Source organism: Delphinapterus leucas, chromosome 5 (assembly GCF_059928025.1).
Source record: "Delphinapterus leucas isolate spDelLeu-1000000601 "Yukka" chromosome 5, BTC_Dleu_Yukka2, whole genome shotgun sequence".
NCBI lineage: Eukaryota > Metazoa > Chordata > Mammalia > Artiodactyla > Monodontidae > Delphinapterus > Delphinapterus leucas.
In genome coordinates, this window is record NC_143133.1 from 129,456,236 (window position 1) to 129,483,873 (window position 27,638).

Below are 27,638 nucleotides of genomic sequence, written 5' to 3' on the forward strand. Positions count from 1 at the left end.
GCATGTGGGATCTTCCCGGACCGGGGCACGAACCCGTGTCCCCTGCGTCGGCAGGCGGACTCTCAACCACTGCGCCACCAGGGAAGCCCGACAACTCAATTTTTTAAAAAGCCAGGCAAAGATATGAATGAACAGGCAGTTCACCAAAAAGAAATGCGAATGACCCACAGAAAAAAAAAACCTCGACTCCGCTCAAGTTAAAAGTAAAACGAACAAAAGTAAAATATCATGTTCTTCACTCAACAGAAGGGCAAATTTTTAAGTGTGTGGCCATTTGCTTTCCCGCCCACCTGTAGAATGGGAGCTACGGACACCGGACCTAATCTCTACAGAGTTTACCACGGAGAAGTGCAACTGAAAGCACTCTTTAAAATGCCTGCAAACATCGTCACTGAGAACAAGATAACGCGAAAGAGGTTCTCCAAAGACTCCAAATAGGAGCGGACCGAAAAAGGGGTCAGTGAGAAACACACTTGGAACAGAAACCAACGACAGAGGATGGCTGGCTGAGATTAAGATGCTGCCGGTACACTCCCTCCGTGCGGTCGGCGGACGCAGCCGACTACTCCTCGCCACCACCCCGCCAAACTCCACGCCCACCGGGCTCGGGGCGGGGAGAACTCAGGGATGCTGCCCGAGCCAAGCGCGAAAAGCCCCCGGGCCGAAGCGCGTCTGCGGCCTCCGCCGACCGCTGCGGCGTCGGGTCCCCTTCTGAATGTCCTTCGCGGTGAGAGAAGGACTGCACACCCACAAGTCGGGCCACTCTGCAGAGAAGCGTCCCTGCTGGCCCCGACCGCGACTCCGACCCCGCAGGCGCCGACCCCGGCAGCCCACCGCACTCACACCCCCAGCCCGCGGCGGGAGCGCCGAGCGGGCGCTGCGCCGCCCCACTCACTCGGCTTCCTGGTGCCGTCACTCCCCGCCGGCAGCTGGTGGACCTCGACGCCGGCGCCGCCGCGCTCCAGCACAGCCAGGCGTTCGCGCGTGCAGCACATCTGGCGCGTCGCCTCGGTCCTCCGGGACAGCGCGCTGCGGAGCGGGTCGGCGCTGGGGAAGAGCCAGAGCTTCGCACCCCGCAGCTCCGCGGGCCGGGACGCGGGGACTAGCCCGGACGCCAAGCGCGCGCCGCCGCCCCGCGACCTCCTCAGTGGCCTCCGCTCCATCACCGTTTTCCCGGGCTCCACGGCAGTGCCTCCGCTCTCCAGACCTTCGGAAGAGACCGAGCTGTGACGAGGCAAGGAAAGGGGGAGACGGCCGCTGCGAGAGCGCCCACGGGCCACGAAGCGTCGCGGTGCGGAGGCGGAACGAGCGCAACGCACGACGGCGTCGAGGACCCGCAGCCTCCCTACCCCGCCCCTGCCCCGACGCCGGGCTTCCAATGTGCTGTTTGGGGGCGGAGCCGGCAGTGTCAGAGAGAATCGAAACTGCCTTTTTTTTTTTTTAAGTGGGCGGAATCGAAAAGGAAAAGTTAAAGGGAAACTCTATGACTCACGACTGGCTCGGACGGTGGCCAGAGTAAACAGGAAGCTGGCCGGTGAAGAGGTGGGTGGGCAGGGCTGAGAAGGTGTCCCCGGGCGGGCAGCAGCCACCTGAACTGGACAAGGTGGCCTTCGAATAAACACTGCAATTCCACTAGGAGGAGCCCTGACACAGACGGACGTGCAGAATTTCCAGAAACTATGGTGGCCCGGAGAGCTGAAATTTGTTAAGCATTCTGTTGGGGGCTCTGCCGCAGTCTCGTGGTGAAACTAGTGCCGTACCGTACCACGGCCCACGCTGCGATCCCTGCAACCACTGATCTGCTGTCAATAAATCTTTGCCTTTTCTAGAGTTTCTTAGGAATGGACTCAAACTTGTGCAGTCTTTTGTGTCTGACTTTTTTCACTTAGCATAAGGCTTTTGAGATTCATCCTGTAGTGTTTCATCAGTAGTTCCCTCTTTGTTATTGAGTGGTATTCTATTATATGGATATACCACAATTTCTTTATCCATTTACCAATAGGCAGGCTTTTCAGTCCTTTCCGGTTTGTGCCCACAGAGAATAGAAGTGCTGTGAATACTGTGAACAAGTCTTTGAGTGGATAAATGTTTTCATTTCTTTCGGGTAAATACCTAAAAATGGAATTGCTGTGTCATATGGTAAGTACATGAATATCATTTTAAGAAACTACCAAACTTTTCTAAAGTGCTATACTATTTTGCATTCCATCCAGCAGTTTATGGGAGCTCCAGTCCCTCTGTATCCTTGCCGACATTTGGTTTGGTCAGTCTTTTTAATTTTAGCAATTCAGGTAGTCTAGAGTACTATCTTATCGCAGTTTTAGTTTCCATTTCCCTAACGATTAATGATATTTAGCATTTTTTCAGGTGCTTATTAGTGCTGATCTCTGTCTCTTATTTGGTGGTCTGTTCATATCTTTTGCCCATTTATTCGATTGCTTATTATCTAAGGGTTTTTATATGTATAACAGAGTTCTTTTTTAATATTTATTTATTATTTTATTTGGCTCTGCTGGATCTTAGTTGCTGCACATGGGATCTTCCTTGCAGCTTGCAGGATCTTCAGTTGCAGCATGTGGGATCTAGTTCCCTGACCAGGGATCAAACCAGGGCCCCCTGCGTTGGGAGCGTGGAGTCTTAACCACTGGACCATCAGGGAAGTCCCTGTAATACAACTCTTTATGTTACATATAAAGCCCTTTATTAGACATATGTTTTGAAATGTTTCCTACCAGTCTGTGGCTTGCCTTTTGATTTTATTAAAAATGTCATTTGAACTAACACAATATTGTAAAGCAACTATACTTCAATTAAAAAAAAGCTATGATAAAACTAAAACAAAAAAATAAAATTACATGAAAAAATGTCATTTGAAGAGCTTAAGTTTTAATTTTGATGCAGTTTATTCATTTTTTCTTCTTTATCCATTTTTGTTTTTCTCTTACATAGTTCATGCCTTTTTTGTCTTACTTAAGAAATCTTTGCTTGACCCAAGGTAACAAAGATTTTCTTATATGTTATCTTCTAGAAGTTTTATAGCTTTAGGTCTTTGTTACATTTCAAATGAATTATTCTTTATGATGTGAGGTAAGGGAAGAGGTTCATTTTTTTATTCTTATGGATTTCCAACTGTTCCAGTTTGGAACAGTTCCACTGATTGGCGTCTTTGTCAAAACTGTTGGCTATATGTGATTCGATTTACTTCTGGATTTTTATTGTGTTCCATTATCTGTATGTCCATTTTTTTAAAAAAATTAATTAATTAATTTATTTTTGACAGTGTTGGGTCTTTGTTGCTGCATGCAGCCTTTCTCTAGTTGCAACGAGCAGGGGCTACTCTTTGTTGTGGTGCATGAGCTTCTCATTGCGGTGGCTTCTCTTATTGAGGAGCACGGGCTCTAGGTGCGTGGGCTTCAGTAGTGGTGGCATGCGGGCTTCAGTAGTTGTGGTTTGCGGGCTCTAGAGCGCAGGCTCAGTAGTTGTGGTGCACGGGTTTAGTTGCTCCGTGGCATGTGGGATCTTCCCAGACCAGGGCTCGAACCCATGTACTCCGCATTGGCAGGTGGATTCTTAACCACTGCACCACCAGGGAAGTCCTGTATGTCCATTTTTACTCCAGTACCACACTGCCTTGATTACTGTAGATTCTAATTAAGTCTCAAAATCAGTTCACTCAACTGTTCCACCATGGTCCTTCTTCAATGTTGTTTTGCCTATTTTAGGTCCTTTGCATTTCCATATACATTTTAAGATCAGTTTATCAATTTCTACAAAACAGACTGCAAGGATTTTGAAATTGCACTAAATTAGATCAGTTTCAGAAGAACTGACATGCTGATAATATTGATTCTTCTGTCCATGAGCATGTCTCTCTCCATTAATTTAAAGCTTCTTTAATCTCATTCAGCAATATTTTCAAGTTTTCAGGGAACAGTCGAACATATTTTATTAAATTTATCCTTAGTATTTCTTATTTTTTGATGATATTGCAAATGGTACTTTAAAAAAATTCAGTGTATGATTGTTGTGAGTATATATAAATGCAATTAATTTTCATATTGACCTTGAATCCTGACACCTTTCTATATTTACTTAATAGCTCTAGTAGTTTTTTTGTATGGATCCCTTTGAATATCCTACGGATACCCATGTAATTTATAAATAAGATAGCTTTACTGTTTCCTTTCTAATCATTATGCCCTTTCTTTTTCTTAGTTTGCCTTATTGTGTGGACTAGTACATCTAGTACGATGTTGAACAGAAGCGATGACAGACATCTTGGCCTTGTTCCCAATTTTAGTAGGAAAGCATTTGGTCTTTCACCACTAAGTATGAAGTAATCAGGCTGAGGAAGTTCCTAGTTTTCCAAGAGTATTCATCCTGCATGAGTGGCTATTCATCCTGCATGAGTGGCTGTTGAATTTTGTCAGTTTTATTCTACCTCTATTGAGGTAATGATGTGATTGTTTTTTCTATTATAGTGAAATATAATGGATTTTCAAATGCATTTCTGGACTAAATCCCAGTTGGTCACAAGGTAGTATCCTTTTTATATTTTATTGGGTGTTTGACACGTTAAAACTTTGTAGAAGATTTTTGTGTCTGTTCATATGAGAGATGCATGTAGTTTTCTTTGCCTGTAATGTCTTTATCTGGTTTTGGTATTAGGGTAACGCTGGCAACAGAGAATTAAGTGGGAAATGTTCTCATTACCTTTATTTTCTGAAAGAGTATATAAAGAGTCGGTGCTATCTCTTCTCAATATGTATAGTACGCTTCACCCATTTGCCCAGAAAAAGTAATGTTGGAGTTGAAAGGCCTGAAAAACACAACCCAAAAGTCAGGTGCCTAAGGATCCCTAAGATATAGAAGTTACCTTTTCCCTTAAAATTCAAATAGAATACATCTGGGCCTTCATTCCATTTATTGTAGAAACTAGATATATCCAAAATAACTATGGGGATTTGCTGGGGGCTTGTGTTTCTACTAACCACCTTACATTCTAGTGTCCTTGGTGCATTCTCTATGTCTGTCCTGTCTGTCCTCAGATGCCTGCCCTCTTTGCACATCAGCACCCCAGTATGAACTTCACCCCACAGCTTCCTTTCCCAAAGTACCACTGACACAAGGCTTCTGTGTGTGGTTTGGGATGACAATAGGCATTTATAGAATAGCGTACACTTTAAAATTTAATATGAGATAGAAATGGCCCACAAAATTCATTTCCACCATACTTACATCTCTCCTTTAATTCATTGTATACCATGATGCTGAAAACATTTCATGTTCTTCATTTTTGTCCAACTGTAATTAAATGGGAGTTCCTTGTTGGGCTTAGCCTTTAACCAAAATAAAGAATGCTTCTTGGAACACAGCAATTAGCATAAGTCATTATTCATTAAATTAATAAATCCCTTAACATTTAGATTTTTCAAATAGATTGTTTGGCTAAAATCAAAACTCTGGAGACATTCCAGAATATAAAAATATATATCTATGTGCCTCAAAAACATGTTGAATTAGTTTATAGTTTTATTTTTTTGAACTTCAGCATGTCTTTCATATTTGCAGACAGTGTTTATTAGATGTACAATTTTTTTTTTTTTTTAAGGCGGGCCTCTCACTGTTGTGGCCTCTCCCGCTGCGGAGCACAGGCTCCGGACGTGCAGGCTCAGCGGCCATGGCTCACGGGCCCAGCCGCTCCACGGCATGTGGGATCCTCCCGGACCGGGGCACGAACCCGCGTCCCCTGCATCGGCAGGCGGACTCTCAACCACTGCGCCACCAGGGAAGCCCCCTAGATGTACAGTATTTTAAAAATATCTGTTAGCTTTTAACATTTAGTATATTTTTAAATGATAATTATTGTTCAGGAAGTAATTCAGTAAAAAGCAAGCATTCTCATAGCAAGTTTAAGGATCAGGAAATGTTGATTCATTAAAAATGTTATCCTTGACTCATCATGTTATTGTTTATCCCAGCATTTGTCAGCTTATTCTAACTAAAATCCGTCAACACTTTGTACTAAGAAAAACAGAAGGATCGAAGGGTGAGAGAACCTGAGATCTGAGCCTCTCAAAGGTCACTATGACTCTGTGACCGTGGGTGACATAAATCCTTTGTTGCTGTTGATGGCTACTTGAAGTGCTTCCTCCATTCTTTCCATTGCAGAATATTTAGGGAGGTCCAGAATATTATGACAGGTCAGTGATCTTGAGAAATCTCTTTCACTGAAAGTTTCAGGACAGCGAAATAGGATTCCCACCTTCCGTATGCTTTTTACATGCAGCCTTTCATTTCCTGTAAGAAAAACTAAAAAGAAATAAACTTTGGTTAAGAGAGGTCATAGGAAGAGCAAAACTTAAAATGAAACGGAAGAAATCAGTCACTTCACTCAACAAATATGTATTGGGTCCCCTTGTGCAAAGAGAACTACATGGGACCATGTGGAGTGAAAAAAAATCATGACATTTGGTCTTGGTCCTTGATCTAGTGAGTTCATGATCTAGTTGAGGGGAAATTATATACCTGAAAATATAACAGCAAGATACAAGGAAGTTTAGTTTAGCTCAGCTATATGAGGAGCTAACTCAAGGCAGGGAGAGAGGCTGGGGTGACAGGGAAGCTTCAGAGGTCACAGCTGGCTAGTCAGTTCTCAAGGAGATGAGCTGGGTGCCATTCTAGGCAGGGGGAAAAGCCCAAGAAAAAGCCAGGGGCAGGAAAATGTAAGTGAACTCACTGAACGTACAGCCAACAGAACCACTGGACTGGGCTTCCCTGGTAGCACAGTGGTTAAGAATCCACCTGCCAATGCAGAGGACACAGGTTCGAGCCCTGGTCCGGGAAGCTCCCACATGTCACAGAACAACTAAGCCTATGCACCACAACTACTGATCCTGCACTCTAGAGCCCACGAGCCACAACTACTGAGCCCGTGTGCCACAACTACTGAAGCCCACGCGCCTAGAGCCCATGCTCCACAACAAGAGAAGCCACCGCAATGAGAAGCCCATGCACTGCAACGAAGAGTAGCCCCCGCTCGCCACAACTAGAGAAAGCCCGGGCGCAGCAACGAAGACCCAACACGGCCAAAAATAAATAAATAAAATAAATTAAAAAAAAAAAAGAACCACTGGACTGAAGCAAAAGTTTCCCATTAAGAGAGAAGACTGGGGCTTCCCTGGTGGCGCAGTGGTTGAGAGTCCGCCTGCCAATGCGGGGGACACGGGTTCGTGCCTCGGTCTGGGAAGATCCCACGTGCTGCGGAGCGACTGGGCCCGTGAGCCATGGCCGCTGAGCCTGTGCGTCCGGAGCCTGTGCTCCGCAACGGGAGAGGCCACAACAGTGAGGGGCCCGTGTACTGCAAAAAACAAAAAAAAAACATTAAATCTAAACTATAATCTGGCTTTCATTAGTACTCACAGAAAAACGTATGCCAAGTACTTCTTTAATGCATCAGCTTCATCATTTAGAACTTCTTACTTGGTTTAAAACATTATATTTATTATTCTTGTAAAATTTCAAAAGAAATAAATGTTCAATGGAAAAAGTTATGGACAACTTAGAAATGTATAAAATGCCATGTAAATTTCTTCTCCTCCACCTACCCACTCCCTCTTCCTGGAACTAACCTCTATTTATGGTTTGATTGGTAGACCCACTGCTAACACAGACACTGCGGCGTCGTGGTGGAAATTATAAAAAGGAGCCCCTTCCTCTAGACCAGTCATTCTCAACCAGGGGTGGTTTTGTCCCCCAGGGAACATTTGGCAAAATCTGGAGACATATTTGGTTGTTAACGACTGAAGGGAGTTTTGCTACTGGCATCTAGTGGGTAGCAACCCCATAGGCTGCTAAACATTCCTACGATGTCCAGGTCAGCGCTCCACAACAAAGAATTATCCAGCCCAAAATGTCAGTATTGCCGAGGTTGAAAAACCCTGCTCTACACTGTCAGAGCACATGGCGTCAATCTAGCCAGTTTATTCTTCCGATAACAATACATGAGAAGAGAATACTTCCCCCCCATCTGCTGCCAACTCTACATTTTATGAGAAACTTTTAACAGTTGTCAATCTGTAAGCAGACAAATATCTCATTTGCATTTGCATTTTCTTGATTACTAGAGAGGTTGAGCATATTTTCATTTTATTATTATATATACACACACACATAGCCATATCTATATCTATATCTATATCTATGCATCAGAGATATTAATCCTTTGTCTGTCATGTGTGTTCCCAGTATTTTCCTCACAGGATATAGTTTGCCTTTTAACTTAGAACAAGTATTTTTCAAACCTTAAAAAATAAAGTTGATGACACGCTGATTTATTCAAATAAATGAAATGATTAACTAGGATTTATTTAAAACAAATATAGCATGCATGATTCTCATTAAGAAGATCATGTACTATCCAAAGCGACTGCTTCCATCTGGATAAGTTCGAGAGACCAGGCCAGAGCTCCGTTTACTGTGCTGGTTGATAATTAAGGGGCATTTGGCTTTTCTCCATTTCTAAATGTTTACTTGATTATAAGTCATGCCAAAATCCAAATTCATCTAAAGAGCATGCACAATTATTGAAACTGAAGACCTTGTCTGTGTGTATAACATTATTTATATTTAAACTACTGAGACTGACTCCATATATAGTCCTAGAAAAGCCATTATATTTACTTACTTCCCCAAAAGAGGACTGAGTTCTTCTAAATCTTCTAATGATGGCTCTTGGTCCAGAAGTTTCTTAAACAGACCCAGTGGGAAAGGGAGGTTGACAACGTTAAAATTGTACAATAGAGTCTACACAGCATCCCAAAGAAGAAATATCTCTTCTTCCCAAATTTAGGGGGGAAAAGGAGAAGGAAAAAAATCCTTAATGTATTATAAATAATCAATAATCCAAAGGGATAATTAGATTAGTAAAAAAAAGGTTTGCTTCCCTTTTCTAAAAGTCAGAAATTAGAAACAAAATGGGCTTCAGGAAAATCAAAATTTGAGGTTCTTACACAGGCTATAATACAAAGTAAATTTCTTCCATAAGCTAAAATACAAATTTTAACAGTTCAGGATACTGAATAAATGAATTTGCATTTTGTTACTAATAGCACATCTGGAATATGAAAAAACATGCTCAGATAGCCTTATAAACCAAGGTTTTCACTATTTAATTTTACAGTCTTTGTCTTCAAATTCATGTACAAAAATGACACCAGGAAGGAAGGGTACACTTTATCTACACCTGCAGTGGGCACCAGGCATGTCAGGTGTGTGCCAGAGGAGTGTTCCCCTGTGATGCAGCCTCGACCTAGACGTGCTTACAGGGATAAGCATATGGGTCAGGGAAGGTGACCGATGCCGTTGACTGTGAGGGTCTGTGGAAAGGAAGGAAAAAGTCCTGATGAAATCTCTTAAATTTGTATAGTGCCCTAAAGTTTTCATGGTGCTTCACACTTTGATATACCTTGTTTTGATCTCACAGCACCTCTGGAAAGCAGGCAGAACAGAAATTATGACAGTTGTTTTATAGGTGAGGAAACTGAAAACTCAGAGAGGCTAAATTACACAGCCATCAGCACTCAAGACTAAACCTCTGGGTTTCTAATCCCACATGGTTGCTTCCTTCCCTATCCTACTGTGTTTCTCAACAACTATTACACTTAAAATCAGCAGCCTATAATTTCAAAAAATTGCTGAAGTTCCTGGTGTTTTAGTCTTATCGCTCCATCTACATATATAAAAATTTCAAGAGGAAAGAGACTGTGTTACACACTAACTTGAATCTTCTACAATATTTAATACAATGTGGGAACCTCAAGAAACAGTCAGCAAAACTTGTTGATTGATAAAAATCCTACCACTGGCACACCTTGGCCATTCCTATCTTTTAGAGGTTCATTCTTTCTCAGAAAGATACAAAACAGGGCTTCCCTGGTGGCGCAGTGGTTGAGAGTCCACCTGCCGACTTAGGGGACACAGGTTCGTGCCCCGGGCCGGGAAGATCCCACATGCCGCGGAGCGGCTGGGCCTGTGAGCCATGGCCGCGGAGCCTGCGCGTCCGGAACCTGTGCTCCGCAACAGGAGAGGCCACAGCAGTGAGAGGCCCGCGTACCGCAAAAAAAAAAAAAAAATCTGGGCCTGCGATTCTTCTTTTCTAACAGCTCCAGGTAATGCTGGAGCTTCTGCGCTGTGCAGAGTGTTTTGAGTAGCAAGGCTTTATGTGACCTAATTTCACATTAGTATATGTTGTGTTCGTGTTACAGTATATGGTATACTTTTTTTGTTCTGAAAAACCATAAGAAAACAAATAAAAAACTTACATTGACAGGAAACCGCACGTAGAAACCCTCTTCAGGATATATGAACATCCCATATTCTTTCTTGGTCATATCTTCAAATATACGGTGGAAGAACTCGGACTGCACCCCTTCTCCCACAGGACGAATTTCTTTAATAAATTCAACCTGAGGAAAGAGAACACAGTCCCAGGTCCAGATTTAAAATATAATGCCTTGACCTTTACGGAAAAGTTTCAAACCTGCCATCACCAGGATTCCCAGAATCTGCTCTCCTTACCTAACTGTGCTCTGCTCTCCCTCGATCTGCTTCTGAGCAGCGGATGCCATGAACCTAGTTACTGTCAGATTACTGAATAGTGAGTGCATGGGTCCCTTCCACGGCTACGTGAACCAAGTGAAGCGGGATTCTAGCGAGGCTCAGCATTCTCCAGTTATGTCGACCCGTGTCTTGAACCAAATTTTGATGTGCTTCAAACCCCTGGGCCACTAAGTTCCTCAATTCTTCTATCTTGTTTATCTTCCTCTAATCATTCAGGCTTTAAAACCTGGGCTCCAGTCAACAATTATTTGGTTTCTCCTGCCTCTCCCCTCACTAGGACTTAAGATAAACAGCCCTCCCCATCAGCCTGGGCATGACACCTTTGTAGGAACCTTCAGAGCTGACTGCCCAGAATGCTCTTGTGGGCGTCAATAAGAACAGGTCCCTCTTTTCTAAAGTCTATCTCTGGGCTTTGTACTTGAGTGCTGTCCTGGGTTTCCTACTACCTCTCTAACTACTCCTTCCATCCTTCCCTTTCTGTCTGTTTCTTTTTATCTTTTTAATACAAGTCTCAGCAAGCTTCACTAAGAGTTCTCTTTCTCTTCTGTTTGCCTAGAAGATCTTACTGGCACTGTGATCAACCAACTCCTTGGCCACTGTCCATCATCTCCAAGGGCCTGCCTCACATTCCATCCAGAGATCCCAATAATAAATTAAACTTGCTTCTGATTTTCCTATTTCTGCTCATTTACACTAGCAAGTCCACCTTTGCCACGGTCAGGACCTGCTCATAAAGGGCCTTGACAACCTTGCCTTGTTCAGAGTCTATATTTTGATTGGATTTGTCTTGAAGTTTGCCTTCTTACCTCTTTGTCATCTCCTGCAGGCAGAATCATTTTCTATTGATTTCCTCATAATGAAGATTTGAAGGAAAATAGGTACAGAGGGAGACAACAACTAGAGAGTCTGGCTTATAAAATAGTTTCTGTGTTTTCCATTAGAGTCCCTATGCTGGGGAGCATACCTCTCCTCTCTGAGGCCCACCCTCAGGTTCTGACTTCTCTGAGAACTTAACTCTTCCCCTCATGGCTGATATCAGGAAAAGTCCCTCCCTTCTGGACAGATGCCAGCCCTCACCTACAAAGTTAGTCATTATTCTGTGGGCAAACGATCTGAGGTACCGCACAGTGAAAACCCTACAGGTGCCCACAAAGGGTGAAGTGAAGGATGCCGAGAACTGGAACCAATATACTGGAAAGTCTACGACTAAAACTAGAGCCAAAAGGTAGGATAAGTACCTGTTGCACCTGCTGCTTGCTGATCGCATTCACAGCCCCAATTCTCCACCCCTCCTTGACCCAGGTCTCTTGTGTGTGACTTTGCAGGTCCCCTCATTAAAGAGCCTGAGTATATTTTGCCAGCCCTTGACCTGAGCTCAGCCATGTGACTTGCTTTGACTAAAGCAATGTTTGTCATGTGACTGGGCTTCCTGTCTTGTACCTCTGACAACGCTGTGAGAACATGTTTGCGGGTCCCAGGAAGAAGATGGAAGACGTAGGAACCAGGGCCCCGGGCCAAACTGCCGTAGGCAGGCCTAGCCTAGATCAGCCAATCCCTAGCTAACTCGCAAACAAGTACACAAGTATAGACAAAACCTGCAAAGCCACCCAGATGAGCTCAACTTAGATTAGCAGACCCTCAGCTGAATCGCAGATCTATACAATTATTATTTTAAGTCACTGTGCTTTGGGACGGTTCATTAAGCAGCATTTCTGTAGCCATAGGTAACTAATAGTTAACTCATAGCCCCAGTGTTCAGTTAAACACCCCATAGCTTTTCTCTGAAGGGGAAGCAAGGAATCCTGGAAACCATTAGGCTGATAACTATAGTTGCAAACATGGGCTCTTCCTGTGCTACGTTATATAAATTTTTCCCTCCCACATTGGTAAACGTATCCAAGGAGGCTTTTTACTGCATCACTGATATTTTCCGGAGGTCAGTGACTTCAGCTTGGCTTAACTGACGCAGAGCATCTTCAACTAGGTGACTCTGTCTGACTCCAAGTGTAAGTGGAGGGGATTCATCCTTTCCTTGCAGAATTATTTGCCCAAAATCCATGCAGTCTATCCCTTCTGATTCCTAGAAAAAGAAATATTTTAGGAATCCTCATAGGAATAGTAGGAATTGTTTAATATTTCAAATAAACATATTTTATATAGCACACATTTATGCCTACCATTGCTATATACACTCATATTGTAATTATTTAAGGAAAAGAACATCGTATCTATATTATGGGAGATAAAGAGATGGCAGGATCTGTGGCATCTAGGAACTGTATATAGGGGATTACTCACCATGGATGTACAGCTAAGTAGTCTCAGATCACTTATCATAGGAAACATAATCCTTACAGGCAACAGTGGTATTAAACATGCTGAAGCATTCATCTGGTGTCATCCACTTCGCAGTCTTGCCACCATAATCCTCAAAAATATAAGGGCAGGGCTTCCCTGGTGGCGCAGTGGTTGAGAGTCCGCCTGCCGACGCAGGGGACACAGGTTCGTGCCCCGGTCCGGGAAGATCCCACATGCCGCGGAGCAGCTGGGCCCATGAGCCATGGCCGCTGAGCCCGCGCGTCCGGAGCCTGTGCTCCGCAACGGGACAGGCTGCAACAGTGAGAGGCCCGCGTACCGCAAAAAAAAAAAAAATTAATTAAAAAAAATAAGGGCAGTGGAGGAGCTCAGACGTGTCAGATGTAGGAAGAAGACTAGAGGAAAGGCTTTCCCAGAGAAAATCCACTCCTCTACTTCAAATACCTGTGATCCATCTACTGAATTTGCATAGGAACTCCCTAAAAAGATGTCACTGGTGGCCTCATTTTGTAGCTAGCATTCTTCTTGGCCACCCAATACAGTACTTCCATGTAGCTTTTCTGAATTCTCAACATTTCCTTACCAATTTAGTCCCATAATCTTGATTCTGCTGAACTCCCTTGGATTAGAAATCAGGTGTTGGACTTGCTATCCTTGCTTTGACCTCAACACTCCTCTAGGGCTTCTGCTTTATCCCAAGGACAGTAAAGGAGTATTTAGGATTTATAAACCAATGCAACCCTCTTGGGGCCTGTCCTGCAATAGTGACAGCAAGACAGGTGGATAACAGCTGTGCTATCCCAGGTTTCCAGGCTGAGTGTGGTTGCCCATATAAGCCCTCTACCAGCATCTGAGACAAGTGTGCCTGTGGCTCTAGGCTTGGGAAAGCCCTGTCCCAGACCTCTGCCACCACTAAGTACTGGGACTGTGATACATGATGCTCCTAGATTCTTCTGCTTATTCCTTAAGATGTTTGTTGTAAAGAAATTCCAGGTTTGCAGGGAAATGGAAAAGTGCCATTTCTGGTCCTTCCTGCTGGTGGGTCTTCTCTTCCTTTGGTCCAGGAGTCTGCAGCTCTGGGATGCGTCGTGATTCTGACTGCCGAGCAACGTGTCCTGCGGCTCTGAGTGACACGGAGTGTCCAGCAAAGCCCTCCACTGACTATAGCAGGGAGAGGTGTATGTGGCCTGTTGTAGGCCCCCCTTCTGTCACCTAGCCAAGAACTGGACTGGAAACCTGCAGCTTAACTTATTTTCCAGTTCCTCTACTCCCATTCTCCATGTACTGGTTTCCCCTCTCTACATTTATGCATTTGAATTGGTAATACAGTTCGGAGCTTACAATTTTTACTACATCCATCATCTCTCCCTTGGAAGACAGGATTCTGGCGTATGCTTTCTAACTTCACCCTTGACAGCTACAACTAGAGTTTTCTTGTCCTCAAATCTTCCCTAATGCTTCATAATATGCAACCTGCCTGGGTCCACTGTCCACGCAACCCTCATTAACACAGTAGATAGGTTAGATAGAGCGCTGCTGTAGAAGAAAGTACCATGTAGGGAAGGACTTTTTTAAAGGACACTTACGGGGCAGTTAGGCTTCTCAAGGAAAGACAATCTATTTTCTCTCATTACCAGGGATGTTAGGAAAATTTTTAAAAGGGGTAGCTGGGAAACAAAAGAGGAGATGATTCAGTCAAATCTCCTTGTAAACATGCTGATGACAGACACTAATAACCTCAACTAAAGGAAGAGTCCTTATTTACAGAATGCTTTTAGCAGGATGTACCTTGTCCATCTAGGTTGCTTATTATAAAGAAGCATGGAATTTATAGATTTATGGGGCATGGCTCACTGGAAAATGTCATGTAAGCTATATAATTAATAGGGTACATAAAGGAAATGTTTGATAACTGAAATGGCTCATTTTGTGCATGTGATGTCCCAGACCTCTCCATGTCTCACCATGTGAGTCTTTAAAGTACAAATATCATAGATAAACAGATACAAACCTTTCCTGAGGAATGGCCTAGAAAACAAGCCTCAGCAATCAAGAAAATGTTTGGGAAATCTTCAGCATAATGTCTGGGGGTAGGGGCTGGGATGAGGATTATAGATACATAACTAAAAGCTCAGGCTGATGGCGATAAGAGACACAAAACAGCATGCAAATGTTGTGTGGGAACAATACAGCTACGAGAGAAGAAGCAGAAGGGAGAGTAAGTGGAAAGCAGAATAAACTCACTGAATAAAGAAGATGTGGCACATATATACAATGGAATATTACTCAGCCATAAAAAGAAACGAAATTGAGCTATTTGTAATGAGGTGGATGGACCTAGAGTCTGTCATACAGAGTGAAGTAAGTCAGAAAGAGAAATACAAATACTGTATGCTAACACATATATATGGAATTTAAGAAAAAAATGTCATGAAGAACCTAGGGGTAAGACAGGAATAAAGACACAGACCTACTAGAGAACGGACTTGAGGATATGGGGAGGGGGAAGGGTGAGCTGTGACAAAGTGAGAGAGTGGCATGGACATATATACACTGCCAAACGTAAGGTAGATAGCTAGTGGGAAGCAGCCGCATAGCACAGGGAGATCAGCTCAGTGCTTTGTGACCACCTAGAGGGGTGGGATATGGAGGGTGGGAGGGAGGGAGATGCAAGGGGGAAGAGATATGGAAACATATGTACATGTATAACTGATTCACTTTGTTATAAAGCAGAAACTAACACACCATTGTAAAGCAATTATACTCCAATAAAGATGTAAAACAAACAAAAAAAGAATAACCTCACTGAATGACTCACAGGCACTATCCAGGAAGAAGAGATACCACTTGCGGCTTACAAATCAAGCTCCAAGACTCTTAAGCAAATATGAAAATCGAAAGACTAACACTAAGAACAGAGTAGTAACTAAAACTGGATTGAGGAAGAGAATGAAGGGAGTGGGAAAGAACAGTTACTAGATAATTTCAGTATTCCTCATAGTAGAAGAACAATGAATATTAACTAAAGAGTATGAGGATTCAGGGACTTCCCCGGTGGTCCCGTGGTTAAGAATCCACCTTCCAATGCCGGGGACACGGGTTCGAGCCCTCTTCGGGGAACTGGGATTCCCACATGCCGCAGGGCATCTAAGCCTGCGTGCTGCAACTACTAAGCCCATGCACCACAACTAGAGAGCCCACGCACCACAACTAGAGAGCCCACGTGCCGCAACTACAGAGCCCACGCACTCTGGAGCCCACGCCACAACTACAGAGCCCACCTGCTCTGCAGCCTGCATGCCACAACTTGAGAGAAGCCCGCAGGCCACAACTAGACAGGAGCCCACGCACTGCAACGAACAGCCCGCACGCCACAACTAAGACCTGACGCAGCCATAAATAAATAAATTAAAAGAGTATAGGATTCAGGCATTATGTAATAATAAGAAACATAATTAAAATTAAACTGAAAGGTCATGATTAAGCCATCATATCTGGAAAAGATCACAAAGCTTAGTAACACTGCATCGGTGAGAGTGTGTGAAAGAGGCTTTTCATACGTTGCTGGTAGCAACATAAGTTGGTACAACCACTACATACAGTAATTTGGCAACATTTAATTATTAAAGGAAAAAGATTAAGCATCATTCTACCTTCATATATGACTGATATTTTTCAGGGTAACCAAATGGCCCTGACTGACAAGGAAAAGTTCTTTACAGAATTCCAGTTAATAATTTTGGAAGGAATGATAAGATCAGAAATATCACCATTTTTCAAACTTTAACAATGCAATGGATTAAATTATTCATTAAAGGTTGATGGAATGCATGTATCTTTTCAAATTCAACTATATACACAGGAGTGGAATTTCTGGGTCATATGGCAATCTCCCAATTCATCCCATCCCCACCTTTCCCCCTTGGTATCCATATGTTTGTTCTCTACCTCTGTGTCTCTATTTCTGCTTTGTAAATAAGATCGTCTATACCACTTTTTTCAGATTCCACATATGTGCATTAATATACGATATTTCTTTTTCTCTTTCTGACTTATTCACTCTGTATGACAGTCTCTAGGTCCATCCATGTCTCTAGAAATGACCCAATTTCATTCCTTTTTATGGCTGACTAATACTCCATTGTACATATGTACCACATCTTCTTCATCCTTTCCTCTGTTGATGGACATTTACGTTATTTCCATGACCTGGCTACTGTAAATAGTGCTGCAATGAACACTGGGGTGCATGTGTCTTTTTGAATTCTGGTTTTCTCTGGATATATGCCCAGTAGTGGGACTGCTGGGTCATATGGTAGTTCTATTTTTAGTTCTTTAAGGAATCTCCATACTGTTCTCCATAGTGGCTGTATCAATTTGCACTCCCACCAACAATGCATGAGGGTTCCCTTTTCTCCACAGCCTCTCCAGCATTTACTGTTTGTAGATTTTTTTGATGATGGTCATTCTGACTGGTGTGAGATGATACCTCATTGTAGTTTTGATTTGCATTTCTCTAATAATTAGTTACGCTGAGCAACTTTTCATGTGTTTGTCAGCCATCTGTATGTCTTCTTTGGAGAAATGTCTGTTTAGGTCTTCCACCCATTTTTTGATTGGGTTGGGTTTTTTTTTTGATATTGAGCTGCATGAGCTGTTTGTATATTTTGGAGATTAGTCCTTTGTCAGTTGTTTTGTTTGCAAATATTTTCTCCCATTCTGAGGGCTGTCTTTTCGTCTTGTTTATGGTTTCCTTTGCTGTGCAAAAGCTTTTAAGTTTAATTGGGTCCCATTTATTTATTTTTGTTTTTATTCTCATTACTCTAGGAGGTGGGTCAAAAAATATCTTGCTGTGATTTATGTCAAAGAATGTTCTTCCTATGTTTTCCTCTAAGAGTTTTATAGTATCTGGCCTTACATTTAGGTCTTTAATCCACTTTGTGTTTATTTTTGTATATGGTGTTAGGGAGTGTTCTAATTTCATTCTTTTACATATAGCTGTCCAGTTTTCCCAGCACTACTTATTGAAGAGACTGTCTTTTCTCCATTGTATACTCTTGCCTCCTTTGTCATAAATTAACTGACCATAAGTGTGTGAGTTTATTTCTGAGCTCTCTATTTGGTTCCATTGATCTATGTGTCTGTTTTTGTGCCAGTACCATACTGGTTTGATTACTGTAGCTTTGTAGAATAGTCCAAAGTCAGGGAGCATGATTCCTCCAGCTCTGTTCTTCTTTCTCAAGATTGTTTGGGCTATTACGCATCTTTTGTGTTTCCATACAAATTTTAAAATTACTTGTTTTAGTTCTGTGAAAAATGCCATTGTTATTTTGATAAGGGTTGCATTGAATCTGTAGATTGCCTTAGTTTGTATGGTCATTTTAACAATATTGATTCTTCCAATCTGAGAATACAGTGTATCTTTCCATCTGTTTGTGATATCTTTGATTTCTTTCATCAACGTCTTACAGTTTTCAGAGTACAGGTATTTTGCTTCCTTAGGTACGTTTATTCCTAGCTTTTTATTCTTTTTGATGTAAATGGGATTGTTCCCTTAATTTCTCTTTCTGATAGTTCATTGTTAGTGTATAAAAATGCAACAGATTACTGTATATTAATTTTGTATCCTGCAACTCTACTGAATTCATTGATGAGCTCTAATAGTTTTTTGGTGGCATCTTTAGGATTTTCTATGTATAGCATCATGTCATGGGCGAACAGTGACAGTTTTACTTCTTCCTTTCCAATTTGGATTCCTTTTATTTCTTTTTCTTCTCTGATTGCTGTTGCTGGGACTTCCAAAATGATATTGAATAAAAGTAGTGAGAGTGGGCATCCTTGCCTTGTTCCTGTTCTTAAAGAGAATGCACTCAGCTTTTCACCATTGGGTATGATGTTAGCTGTGGGTTTTTCATATATGGCCTTTATTAAGTTGAGGTGGGTTCCTCTATGCCCACTTTCTGGAGAGTTTATATCATAAATAGATGTCGAATTTTATCAAAAGCTCTTTCTGCATCTATTGAGATGACCGGATGGCTTTTATTCTTCAATTTGTTAATGTGGTATATCACATTAATTTGTGTATACTGAAAAATCCTTGCATCCCTGGGATAAATCCCACTTGATCGTGGTGTATGATCCTTTTAATATATTGTTGGATTTGGTTTGCTAGTATTTTGTTGAGGATTTTTGCACGTATGTTCATCAGTGATATTGGCCTGTAATTTTCTTTTTTTGTGGTATCTTTGTCTGGTTTTGGTGTCAAGGTGATGCTGGCTTCATAGAATAAGTTCCGAAGTGTTCCTTACTCTGCAATTTCTGGAGTAGTTTGAGAAGGACAGGTGTTAACTCTTCTCATAGCAGCATTATTTACAATTGCCAATATATGAAAGCAACCTGTGTCCATCAATGGATGAGTGGATAAGAAAGATGTGGTATATATATACAAAGGAATACTACTGAGCCATAAAAAACAATGAAATCTTGCCATTTGCAGCAACATGGATGGACTTGGAGGGCATTATGCTAAGTGAAGGAAGTCAGACAGAGAAAGACAAATACTGAATGATATCACTTATATATGGAATCTAAAAAATACAACAAACTAGTGAATAAAACAGAAAAGAAGCAGACTCACAGATAGAGAGAACAAACTAGTGGTTACCAGTGGGGAGAGGGAAGCAGGGAGGGGTAATATAGGGGTAGGGGAGCAAGGGGCACAAATTATTAGATATAAAATAAGCTACAAGCATATACTGTACAACATGGGGAATATAGCCAATAGTTTATAATAACTATAAATGAAGTATAACCTTTAAAAATTGTGAATCATTATATTATACACTTGTAACTTATATAATATTGTACACCAACTGTGATTTAATTATTTATAAAAAGTTTGATGGGAAATACTACAATGGAAGAATGTGTTCACCACCTGAACCCACTGATTAATCTCAGCATGAACAAAAGTGAAGCAACCAGAAATAATGTACTGAAGTATGGCGAGGTGAAAAGAAATTGGGCCTGGGATTTGCTTTAAAATATTACACTTTAGCAAAAATAGTAACAATTACAAAAATAACAAAAATGACAAATGAAGAAAGTATGGCAAAATGTTAATGATGGCTGAAAATTTGTGCTGTGGTTTAATACAGCATTATCTATATTTTGTATATGTTTGAACATTTTACATAATAAAAAAGTAAGACATACATACCAGCATTTTTATATGGGAATCAGCTTGCAATAATTTAATTTTGGAGAGCAAATTAAAGTCAAATAGAGGGCTTCCCTGGTGGTGCAGTGGTTGAGATTCCACCTGCTGATGCAGGGGACACGGGTTCATGCCCCGGTCCGGGAAGATCCCACATGCCGCGGAGCAGCTGGGCCTGTGAGCCATGGCTGCTGAGCCCGCGCGTCTGGAGCCTGTCCTCCGCAACGGGAGAGGCCACAACAGTGAGAGGCCCACACACCGCAGAAAAACGAAAAAAAACAAAAAAAAGACAAATGGAAAATCACTGAAAGTAATGGGACTGAGGTTTTCTGTAGGTATCTAATAATTAAAAAGAGATAACAGTTTTGATAATCAAAAGAAAAGGAAAACTTCATTCATTCCTTTACCTCACCACCTTAAATTATTTAATTCCACACTTTTTAGAATTTGTAAGAATCTATATTAACTAGAAACCAATTTCTAGGAAAATGCATTTGTTTTGTGACTGAAAGGTGTTTAAGTTTTCCATGATCATCTACTTTAGCAAATTCAACACTGCAATGAGGAAATTTTCAAATCTTAATTTATCAGAAAAGATACCTACCTAGCTATTAACGTGTTCTCCCTTTAAAGTATGAAAAACTTCAGAAAGTAAAAATGATATTCTTACCAGGTTTTTATCCCTACAGATCACTCCTCTTCTCTCTTCATAAAAGTTCAACAAAATGGATAGTTCATTTATGTTGAAAGCATTTCTGGTAGTTGACAATTAGCTTTGTTTACCTTAAAGAGAATATGACCTGTGATTTTCATTTTCTATCAATAAGTGATTTCATCTATTTTTATATATGGCTAGCATATAGATAATTAGAATAGAGCTCTATAAACCCAATGCATTGGTCAATGATGAAGTAGAGTTCTAGAAAACTTCCATTTTTTGATCCATAATTTCTCCAATTTTTACAAATATTGTAAAAGGTATAAAACATTGCCAGTGGAGATTAGTAAACCAATTCCTGGGGCACAGGTTCACTAGAAACAGTTTCTAGATCTTGAGGATAAAAGCACAAAACAATCTAAGGTACTTTTGACAAATTCATCCCTTTCTCTATGAATTAATGAATATTAATTTAGCACACACTATTTATCAGGCATGAGACAAAACATACGCTAAAAATTGTCCTGGTTTATACATCGTTTACTGTCTAGAAGAGTAGTCAGCAAACTCTTAAATTCAGATAGTAAATATTTTGAGCTTGGGATCATACAGTTTCTGGTGCAACTATTCAACCCTGCCATTTTGTAGCATGAAACACCCTTAGACAATAAGTAAATAAGTGAGTATGGATGTGCCTCAATAAAATTTTCTTTATAAAAACAGGAGGCGGGCTTCCCTGGTGGCGCAGTAGTTGAGAGTCCGCCTGCCAATGCAGGGGGCGCGGGTTTGTGCCCCTGTCCGGGAAGATCCCACATGCCGCGGAGCAGCTGGGCCCGTGAGCCATAGCCGCTGAGCCTGCACGTCCGGAGCCTGTGCTCCGCAACGGGAGAGCCCACAACAGTGAGAGGCCCGCGTACAGAAAAAAACAAACAAACAAACAGGAGGCTGCCCACGGGCACAGATTGCCAACCCATGATCTAGTAGGTAAAAACAAGTAATCAGGCACCTAGGATACAGTTTTGATTGGAGAAGGATATAAGGGGCTCAAGAAGGCTTCCCAGAAGAAGCAATGCAAGAAAATCAATGTTATAAATAAGCCTCCATCACATCCAATTAATCCAAATTAATCCAAGAGATAGAAGGCAGGAAATAAGAAATCTACAAATGTAAATTAAGGAAATAAAAAGCAGATATATAGGAGAGAAGATCAACAAATTTAAAGGTTGGGTCTTACAAAAAAACCTTCCTGGTAAGACTGAACCAAAAAAAAAAAAAAAAAGATATATATAACTAATATCAAGAATGAAAAATATGATGAAACTACAAATTGTAATGTCCACTTTTTCTAAACAAAAGGAGTCCATTACCAAACATCTTTTTAAGTCGTCATAAAGTTTCTTACTTTTTAAATCTCCAATTATTTTATGTCAAACATTTCCTTTTTACTTTTAAAAATATTTGACTCCTCAGGATTCTTATTTGTCTTTTTAAAACTCTAACTGGCCATTCACAAAAGCATCAAAAACAATAAAATACTTAGGAAGAAATTTAACCAAGGAGGTGAAAGATCTGTACACTGAAAGCTATAAGATTATGATGAAAGAAATTGAAGAAAACACAAATAAATGAAAAGATATCCAATGTTCATGGACTGGGAGAGCATTGTTAAAATGTCCATACTACCTAAAGCCATCTATAAACGCAATGCAATCTCTCTCACAATTCTAATGGCATTTTTCACAAAATAGAAAAAACAATCCTAAAATCTGTATGAGACCACAAAAGACCCTGAATAAACAAATCAATCCTGAAAAGAAGAACAAAGCTGGAAGTATCACATGTCCTGATTTACAGCTATACTACAAAGCTATAGTAATCAAAACGGTATGGTATTGGCAGAAAAACAGATGACTAGACCTATGGAACAGAAACAAGAGCCCAGAAATAAACTCTTACATATTTGATTGACTAGTATTTGACAATGGAGCCAAGAATACTCTCTGTGGAAAGAATAATCTCTTCCATAAATGCAACTGGGATAACTGGATAACCACATGCAGAAGAATGAAATTGAACCCCAATCTTACACCACTCAGAAAAATTATCTTAAATGGATTAAAGAGTTAAGCAGAAGACCTAAATCCATAAAACTCCTAGAAGAAAACATCAGGGGAAAGCTCCTTGACATTGGTCTTGGCAATGATTTTTTTGGATATGACACCAAAAGCACAAGCAACAAAAACAATAATTAATAAATGAAACTACATCAAACTGAAAAGTTTCTGCACAGCAAAATAAACAATCAACAAAATGAAAAGGCAACCTATGGAATGGGAGAAACAACTTGCAAACCATATATTTGATAAAGGATTGATATCCAAAATATATACAGAAGTCATATAACAGAGAAAAAAATCAAACAATCCAATTAAAAAATGGGCAGAGGAACTGAACAGATATTTTTTCAAAGAAGACATACAGATGGCTAACAAGTACATGAAAAGGTGCTCAACATCACGAATCATCAGGGAAGTGCAAATCAAATCCACAATATGGTATCACCTCATACCTGTTAGAATGGCTATCATTAAAAAGACAAAAGGTAAGTGCTGGTGAGGATGTGGAGAAAAGGGAACCTTTGTGCACTGTTAGTGGGAATGTAAATTGGTGCAGCCACTATGGAAAACAGTATGGAGCGTCCTTAAAAAATTAAAACTAGAACTACCATATAATCCAGCAATCCCACTTTTGAGTATATATCCAAAGGAAATGAAATCACAATCTCAAAGAGATATCTACAGCCCATGTTCATTGCAGCATTATTTAGAATAGCCAAGACAGGGAAACAACCTAAGTGTCCATGGACAGATGAATGGATAAAGAAGATGTGGTATACACACACACACTGGAATATTATTCAGCCATGAGAAACAAGGAAATCCTGCCATTTGCAACAACATGGACGGACCGTGAGGACATTATGCTAAGTGAAATAAGTCAAACAGAGAAAGACAAATACAGTAGGTTATCACTTATACACTTAGAATCTAAAACAGCTAAACTCATAGAAACAGAGTAGATTGGTAGTTTCCAGAGTTGGCGGGATGGGGGAAATGGAGAAATGTTGGTCAAAGGGTACAAACTTCCAGTTATAAGATGAATAAGTTCTGCGGATCTAATGTACAGCATGGTGATTATATTGTAGTTAACAACACTGTACTATATAGTTGAAAGTTGCTAAGAGAGTAGATCTTAAGTGTTCTCACCACAGTAAAAAATGGTAACTATATGAGGTGATGGAGGTATTAGCTAAAGCTATGGTGGTAATCATTTTGTAATGTATAAGCATTTTATAATACATAAGTGTATCAAATCAACACATTGTACACCTTAAACTTACACAATGTTCTATATCAGTTATATCTCAGTAAAGATGGGAAGAAATACACTACTTTAGAAATATCAGTGTATTATTACTTCTGAAAAGCACTAACTTTTTTTTTTTAAATAAATGTATTTATTTATTTAGGGCTGTGTTGGGTCTTCTTTGCTGTGCACGGGCTTTTCTCTAGTTGCGGTGAGCAGGGGCTACTCTTCGTTGCGGTGCACGGGCTTCTCATTGAGGTGGTGTCTCTTGTTGTGGAGCACAGGCTCTAGGCACGTGGGCTTCAGTAGTTGTGGCACGTGGGCTCAGTAGTTGTGGCTCGCGGGCTCTAGAGCCCAGGCTCAGTAGTTGTAGCGCACGGGCTTAGTTGCTCCACAGCATGTGGGATCTTCCTGGATTGGGGATCAAACCCGTGTCCCCTGCATTGGCAGGCGGATTCTAAACCACTGCGCCACCAGGGAAGTCCCAGCACTAACTTTTTTTTTTTTTTTGGTGGTATGCGGGCCTCTCACTGCTGTAGCTTCTCCCACCGCGGAGCACAGGTTCCAGGCCCACAGGCCCAGCCGCTCTGTGGCATGTGGGATCCTCCCGGACCGGGGCACGAACCCGTGTCCCCTGCATCGGCAGGCAGACTCTCAACCACTGCGCCACCAGGGAAGCCCAGCACTAACTTTTGTACATAATATTTTCTCCTATTGAGATTGATATTTTGTGGTGAAATTTGCTTTGATTGCCAATTGAGCAATTTATATTTATAAAAGCATCTTACTTTAGCTAATTGTTTTTCAACTGAACAATATCAATTTAATTATTTTATTTAAAATGCTCTGGCTCCTCCCTATCCTCCAATAATCATTAGGTTTATTAGTAGCTTTAGGTTACTTCTGGATTATGTTCTATTATGAAAATGCTGAATCATTCTCCTAGCTGAGTATTTGTACCTCTAATATATTATATATAATATGTAACATATTCCACCAGAGTTTATCCAGTTAGCAAAACAAGCAAAATTCTGAATTATTAAGGGCTAAATAAAATATTTTCGTTCTTGATGTGCAAAATAAAACAAAAAAAGCCTCCAAATGACTAACAACTAAGGGATCTTGATTTAGTTAAATGGTATATACATTCCTTTAAATGAACCCTTACCTTATACACTTCTTTCATCACTTCTAGAAGAGCTTTAACATTGTGGTGACTGAATGGTTTCAGTCCAACAAAACAGGTGAGAGGCGATGGCAGTTTTAAGCATCTGGACCAGTGTGTTGAGAGAGGATGCTTGCAAAGATGCCCAACACTGCTCTGAGGGGTGTAAAATCAGCCATGATAAATATGCACCCCCCAAAAAAACTCCCTCAGCTTCTAAGTTCTTTAATGTAAAAAATAGCTCATATTTTCCACTTCTGATGGCATAACCCATAAAATATCTTTTAGAAGGATAACATCCTGGACAACATTCATTATTCACAGATCTGGAGAAAAATTTTTTTTCCCTGATTAAGTATCTTTGGAATTAAAAGCTCAAATTCAGGCTTCTGAAAAAATTTGTTGATAGTTCATATTTATGCTTGATTACTTGGTTGACTTCATGATTTTCAAACTGAAACTTCCATAGTGTATCTATAAAGTCTGAAAACATACATAGGTGAATAAACAAATACAAACGCACACACACACACACACACATACACTCAAGACATATAATGTCATCAAGGACATTTTTAATCTGTAAAAAATAAAATAATATTATCTATGTTTTCAGACTGTATGAGCACCTTGTATACATGGATATATTTTTAAATTAGCTCAGCAACAATATTTTAATATCACTGAGGTTACAAACTGAATTTTTGTACCTTTAAAAGACAATTCTCAAAAACAAACATATCAAGTGTTAAAATATATTTTCAAACTAATGTAACTAAAATAGTATGACCCAGATGCATGAAAGGCAGATTAATTTAGCAGAGACTTCACAAATGGACCCAAATACACATGAGACTTTAGCATATGATGAAGGTGGCATTGCATATGAGTGGGAAATGAAACAGATCATTTAATGAATGTGTGACAACTGGAAACTGATCTGAAAAAAAATGAAGTTTCATCAAGATAAACTCCATATAGTTCAAAGAGTTAAACATAAAAATGAAACAATGTGCGGGAGGGATAAATTGGGAGATTGGGATTGACTTATACACACTACTATATATAAAATAGATAACTAATAAGGACCTACTGTACAGCACAGGGAACTGTACTCAGTACCCTGAATGACCTGTATTGGAAAAGAATCTAAAAAAGAGTGGATATATGTATATATATAACTGATTCACTTTGCTGTACAGCAGAAACTAACACAACATTGTAAATCAGCTATACTCCAATAAAAATCAACTTAAAAAATGAAACAATAAAAATTCTAATAGGAGCATGGGAAATCTTTAAATTTCAACATGAGGTAAACTTTTTGAGGTATGACCCAAATTCAGAAACTATAAAAGAAAATGTTAATATAGTAGGCTGCATAAAAATGTTTAAAAATAATTATGCATGGCAAAAATACAACAAAATAAAAAAAATTTTAGTAACCTAAAGAAAAAAATTGCAACTCATACTATGGATAAAGAATTGTCGTATATGTATAGCTGATTCATTTTGCTGTATAGAAGAAACTAACACAACATTGTAAAGCAACTATACTCCAATAAAAATTAATTTAAAAAAATAAAATAAATAAGTGATATGGGCAGATGTGGCCAAAAAAAAAGAATTGTCTTAGTAGTTTAAAAGCTTCTAAATAAAAAAGAAAGATACTAACAACAAATGGAAAAAGAGGTAAGGGGGAGAACTGATAGTTTCTAGAATATGATGTACAAATGGAACTGAATATAGGAAAACCAGCACAACTCCATTCATAATGAGAAAATTCAAATTAAGAGATTCTTGGGGACTTCCCTGGTGGCACAGTGGTTAAGAATCCACCTGCCAATGCAGGGGACACAGGTTTGATCCCTGGTCTGGGAAGATCCCATATGCTGCGGAGCAACTAAGCCCATGTGCCACAACTACTGAGCCTGTGCTCTAGAGCCCATGAGCCACAACTACTGAGCCTGCGTGCCACAGCTACTGAAGCCCACACGCCTAGGGCCCGTGCTCCACAACAAGAGAAGCCACTCCAATGAGAAGCCCGCGCACCGCAACAAAGAGTAGCCCCTGCTCGCTGCAACTAGAGAAAGCCCACGGGCAGCAGTGAAGACCCAATGCAGCAAAAGAAAATAAATTAAAAAAAGAAAAAAAGAGAGAGAGAGATTCTTGGGAATTCCCTGGCTGTCCAGTGGTTAGGACTCCACGCTTCCACTGCAGGGGGCCCAGGTTTGATCCCTGGTCGGGGAACTAAGATCCCACAAGGAGCGTGGCCTGCCCAAAAAAAAAAAAAAAAA

At 40.6% G+C, this 27,638-nt stretch overlaps 2 protein-coding genes across 4 annotated transcripts in view; both read right to left on the reverse strand.

The window, feature by feature from the left end:
• The window catches only part of LOC111179054 (E3 ISG15--protein ligase HERC5), a 41,515-nt gene extending 40,208 nt beyond the window's left edge, over window positions 1–1,307 (reverse strand). Inside the window, exon 1 of one of the 3 annotated variants that reach the window (XM_022582309.3) lies at window positions 896–1,307. In XM_022582309.3, the coding sequence (XP_022438017.1) occupies window positions 896–1,163 (268 nt within the window). In that variant the 5' untranslated portion in view covers window positions 1,164–1,307. The remainder of the gene's footprint in view (window positions 1–895) is intronic. The other 2 variants (XM_022582307.3, XM_022582308.3) reach the window with 2 other exon arrangements.
• Window positions 1,308–8,418: 7,111 nt separating this feature from the next.
• On the reverse strand, window positions 8,419–12,525 carry LOC111178994 (putative E3 ISG15--protein ligase HERC6). The gene is made up of 3 exons (XM_089912483.1): window positions 11,427–12,525; window positions 10,323–10,466; window positions 8,419–8,748 (listed from the first exon to the last, which is right to left on the reverse strand). Exons 1-3 carry the CDS (start codon window positions 11,454–11,456, stop codon window positions 8,683–8,685), a joined length of 240 nt encoding a protein of 79 aa, XP_089768609.1. The 5' UTR covers window positions 11,457–12,525; the 3' UTR covers window positions 8,419–8,682.
• Window positions 12,526–27,638: the final 15,113 nt, after the last annotated feature.

What these genes read in the sequence shown, in the direction of transcription:
- LOC111178994 (XM_089912483.1), bottom strand. Translation starts at nt 11,456, where the DNA reads ATGATTCTGCCTGCAGGAGATGACAAAGAG. An exon ending in CTGCAGGAGATGACAAAGAG is followed by an intron (nt 10,467 to 11,426) that starts GTAAGAAGGCAA and finishes CTCTTTCCTCAG; the next exon opens with GTTGAATTTATTAAAGAAAT. An exon ending in ACGTGCGGTTTCCTGTCAAT is followed by an intron (nt 8,749 to 10,322) that starts GTAAGTTTTTTA and finishes GGTCTGTTTAAG; the next exon opens with AAACTTCTGGACCAAGAGCC.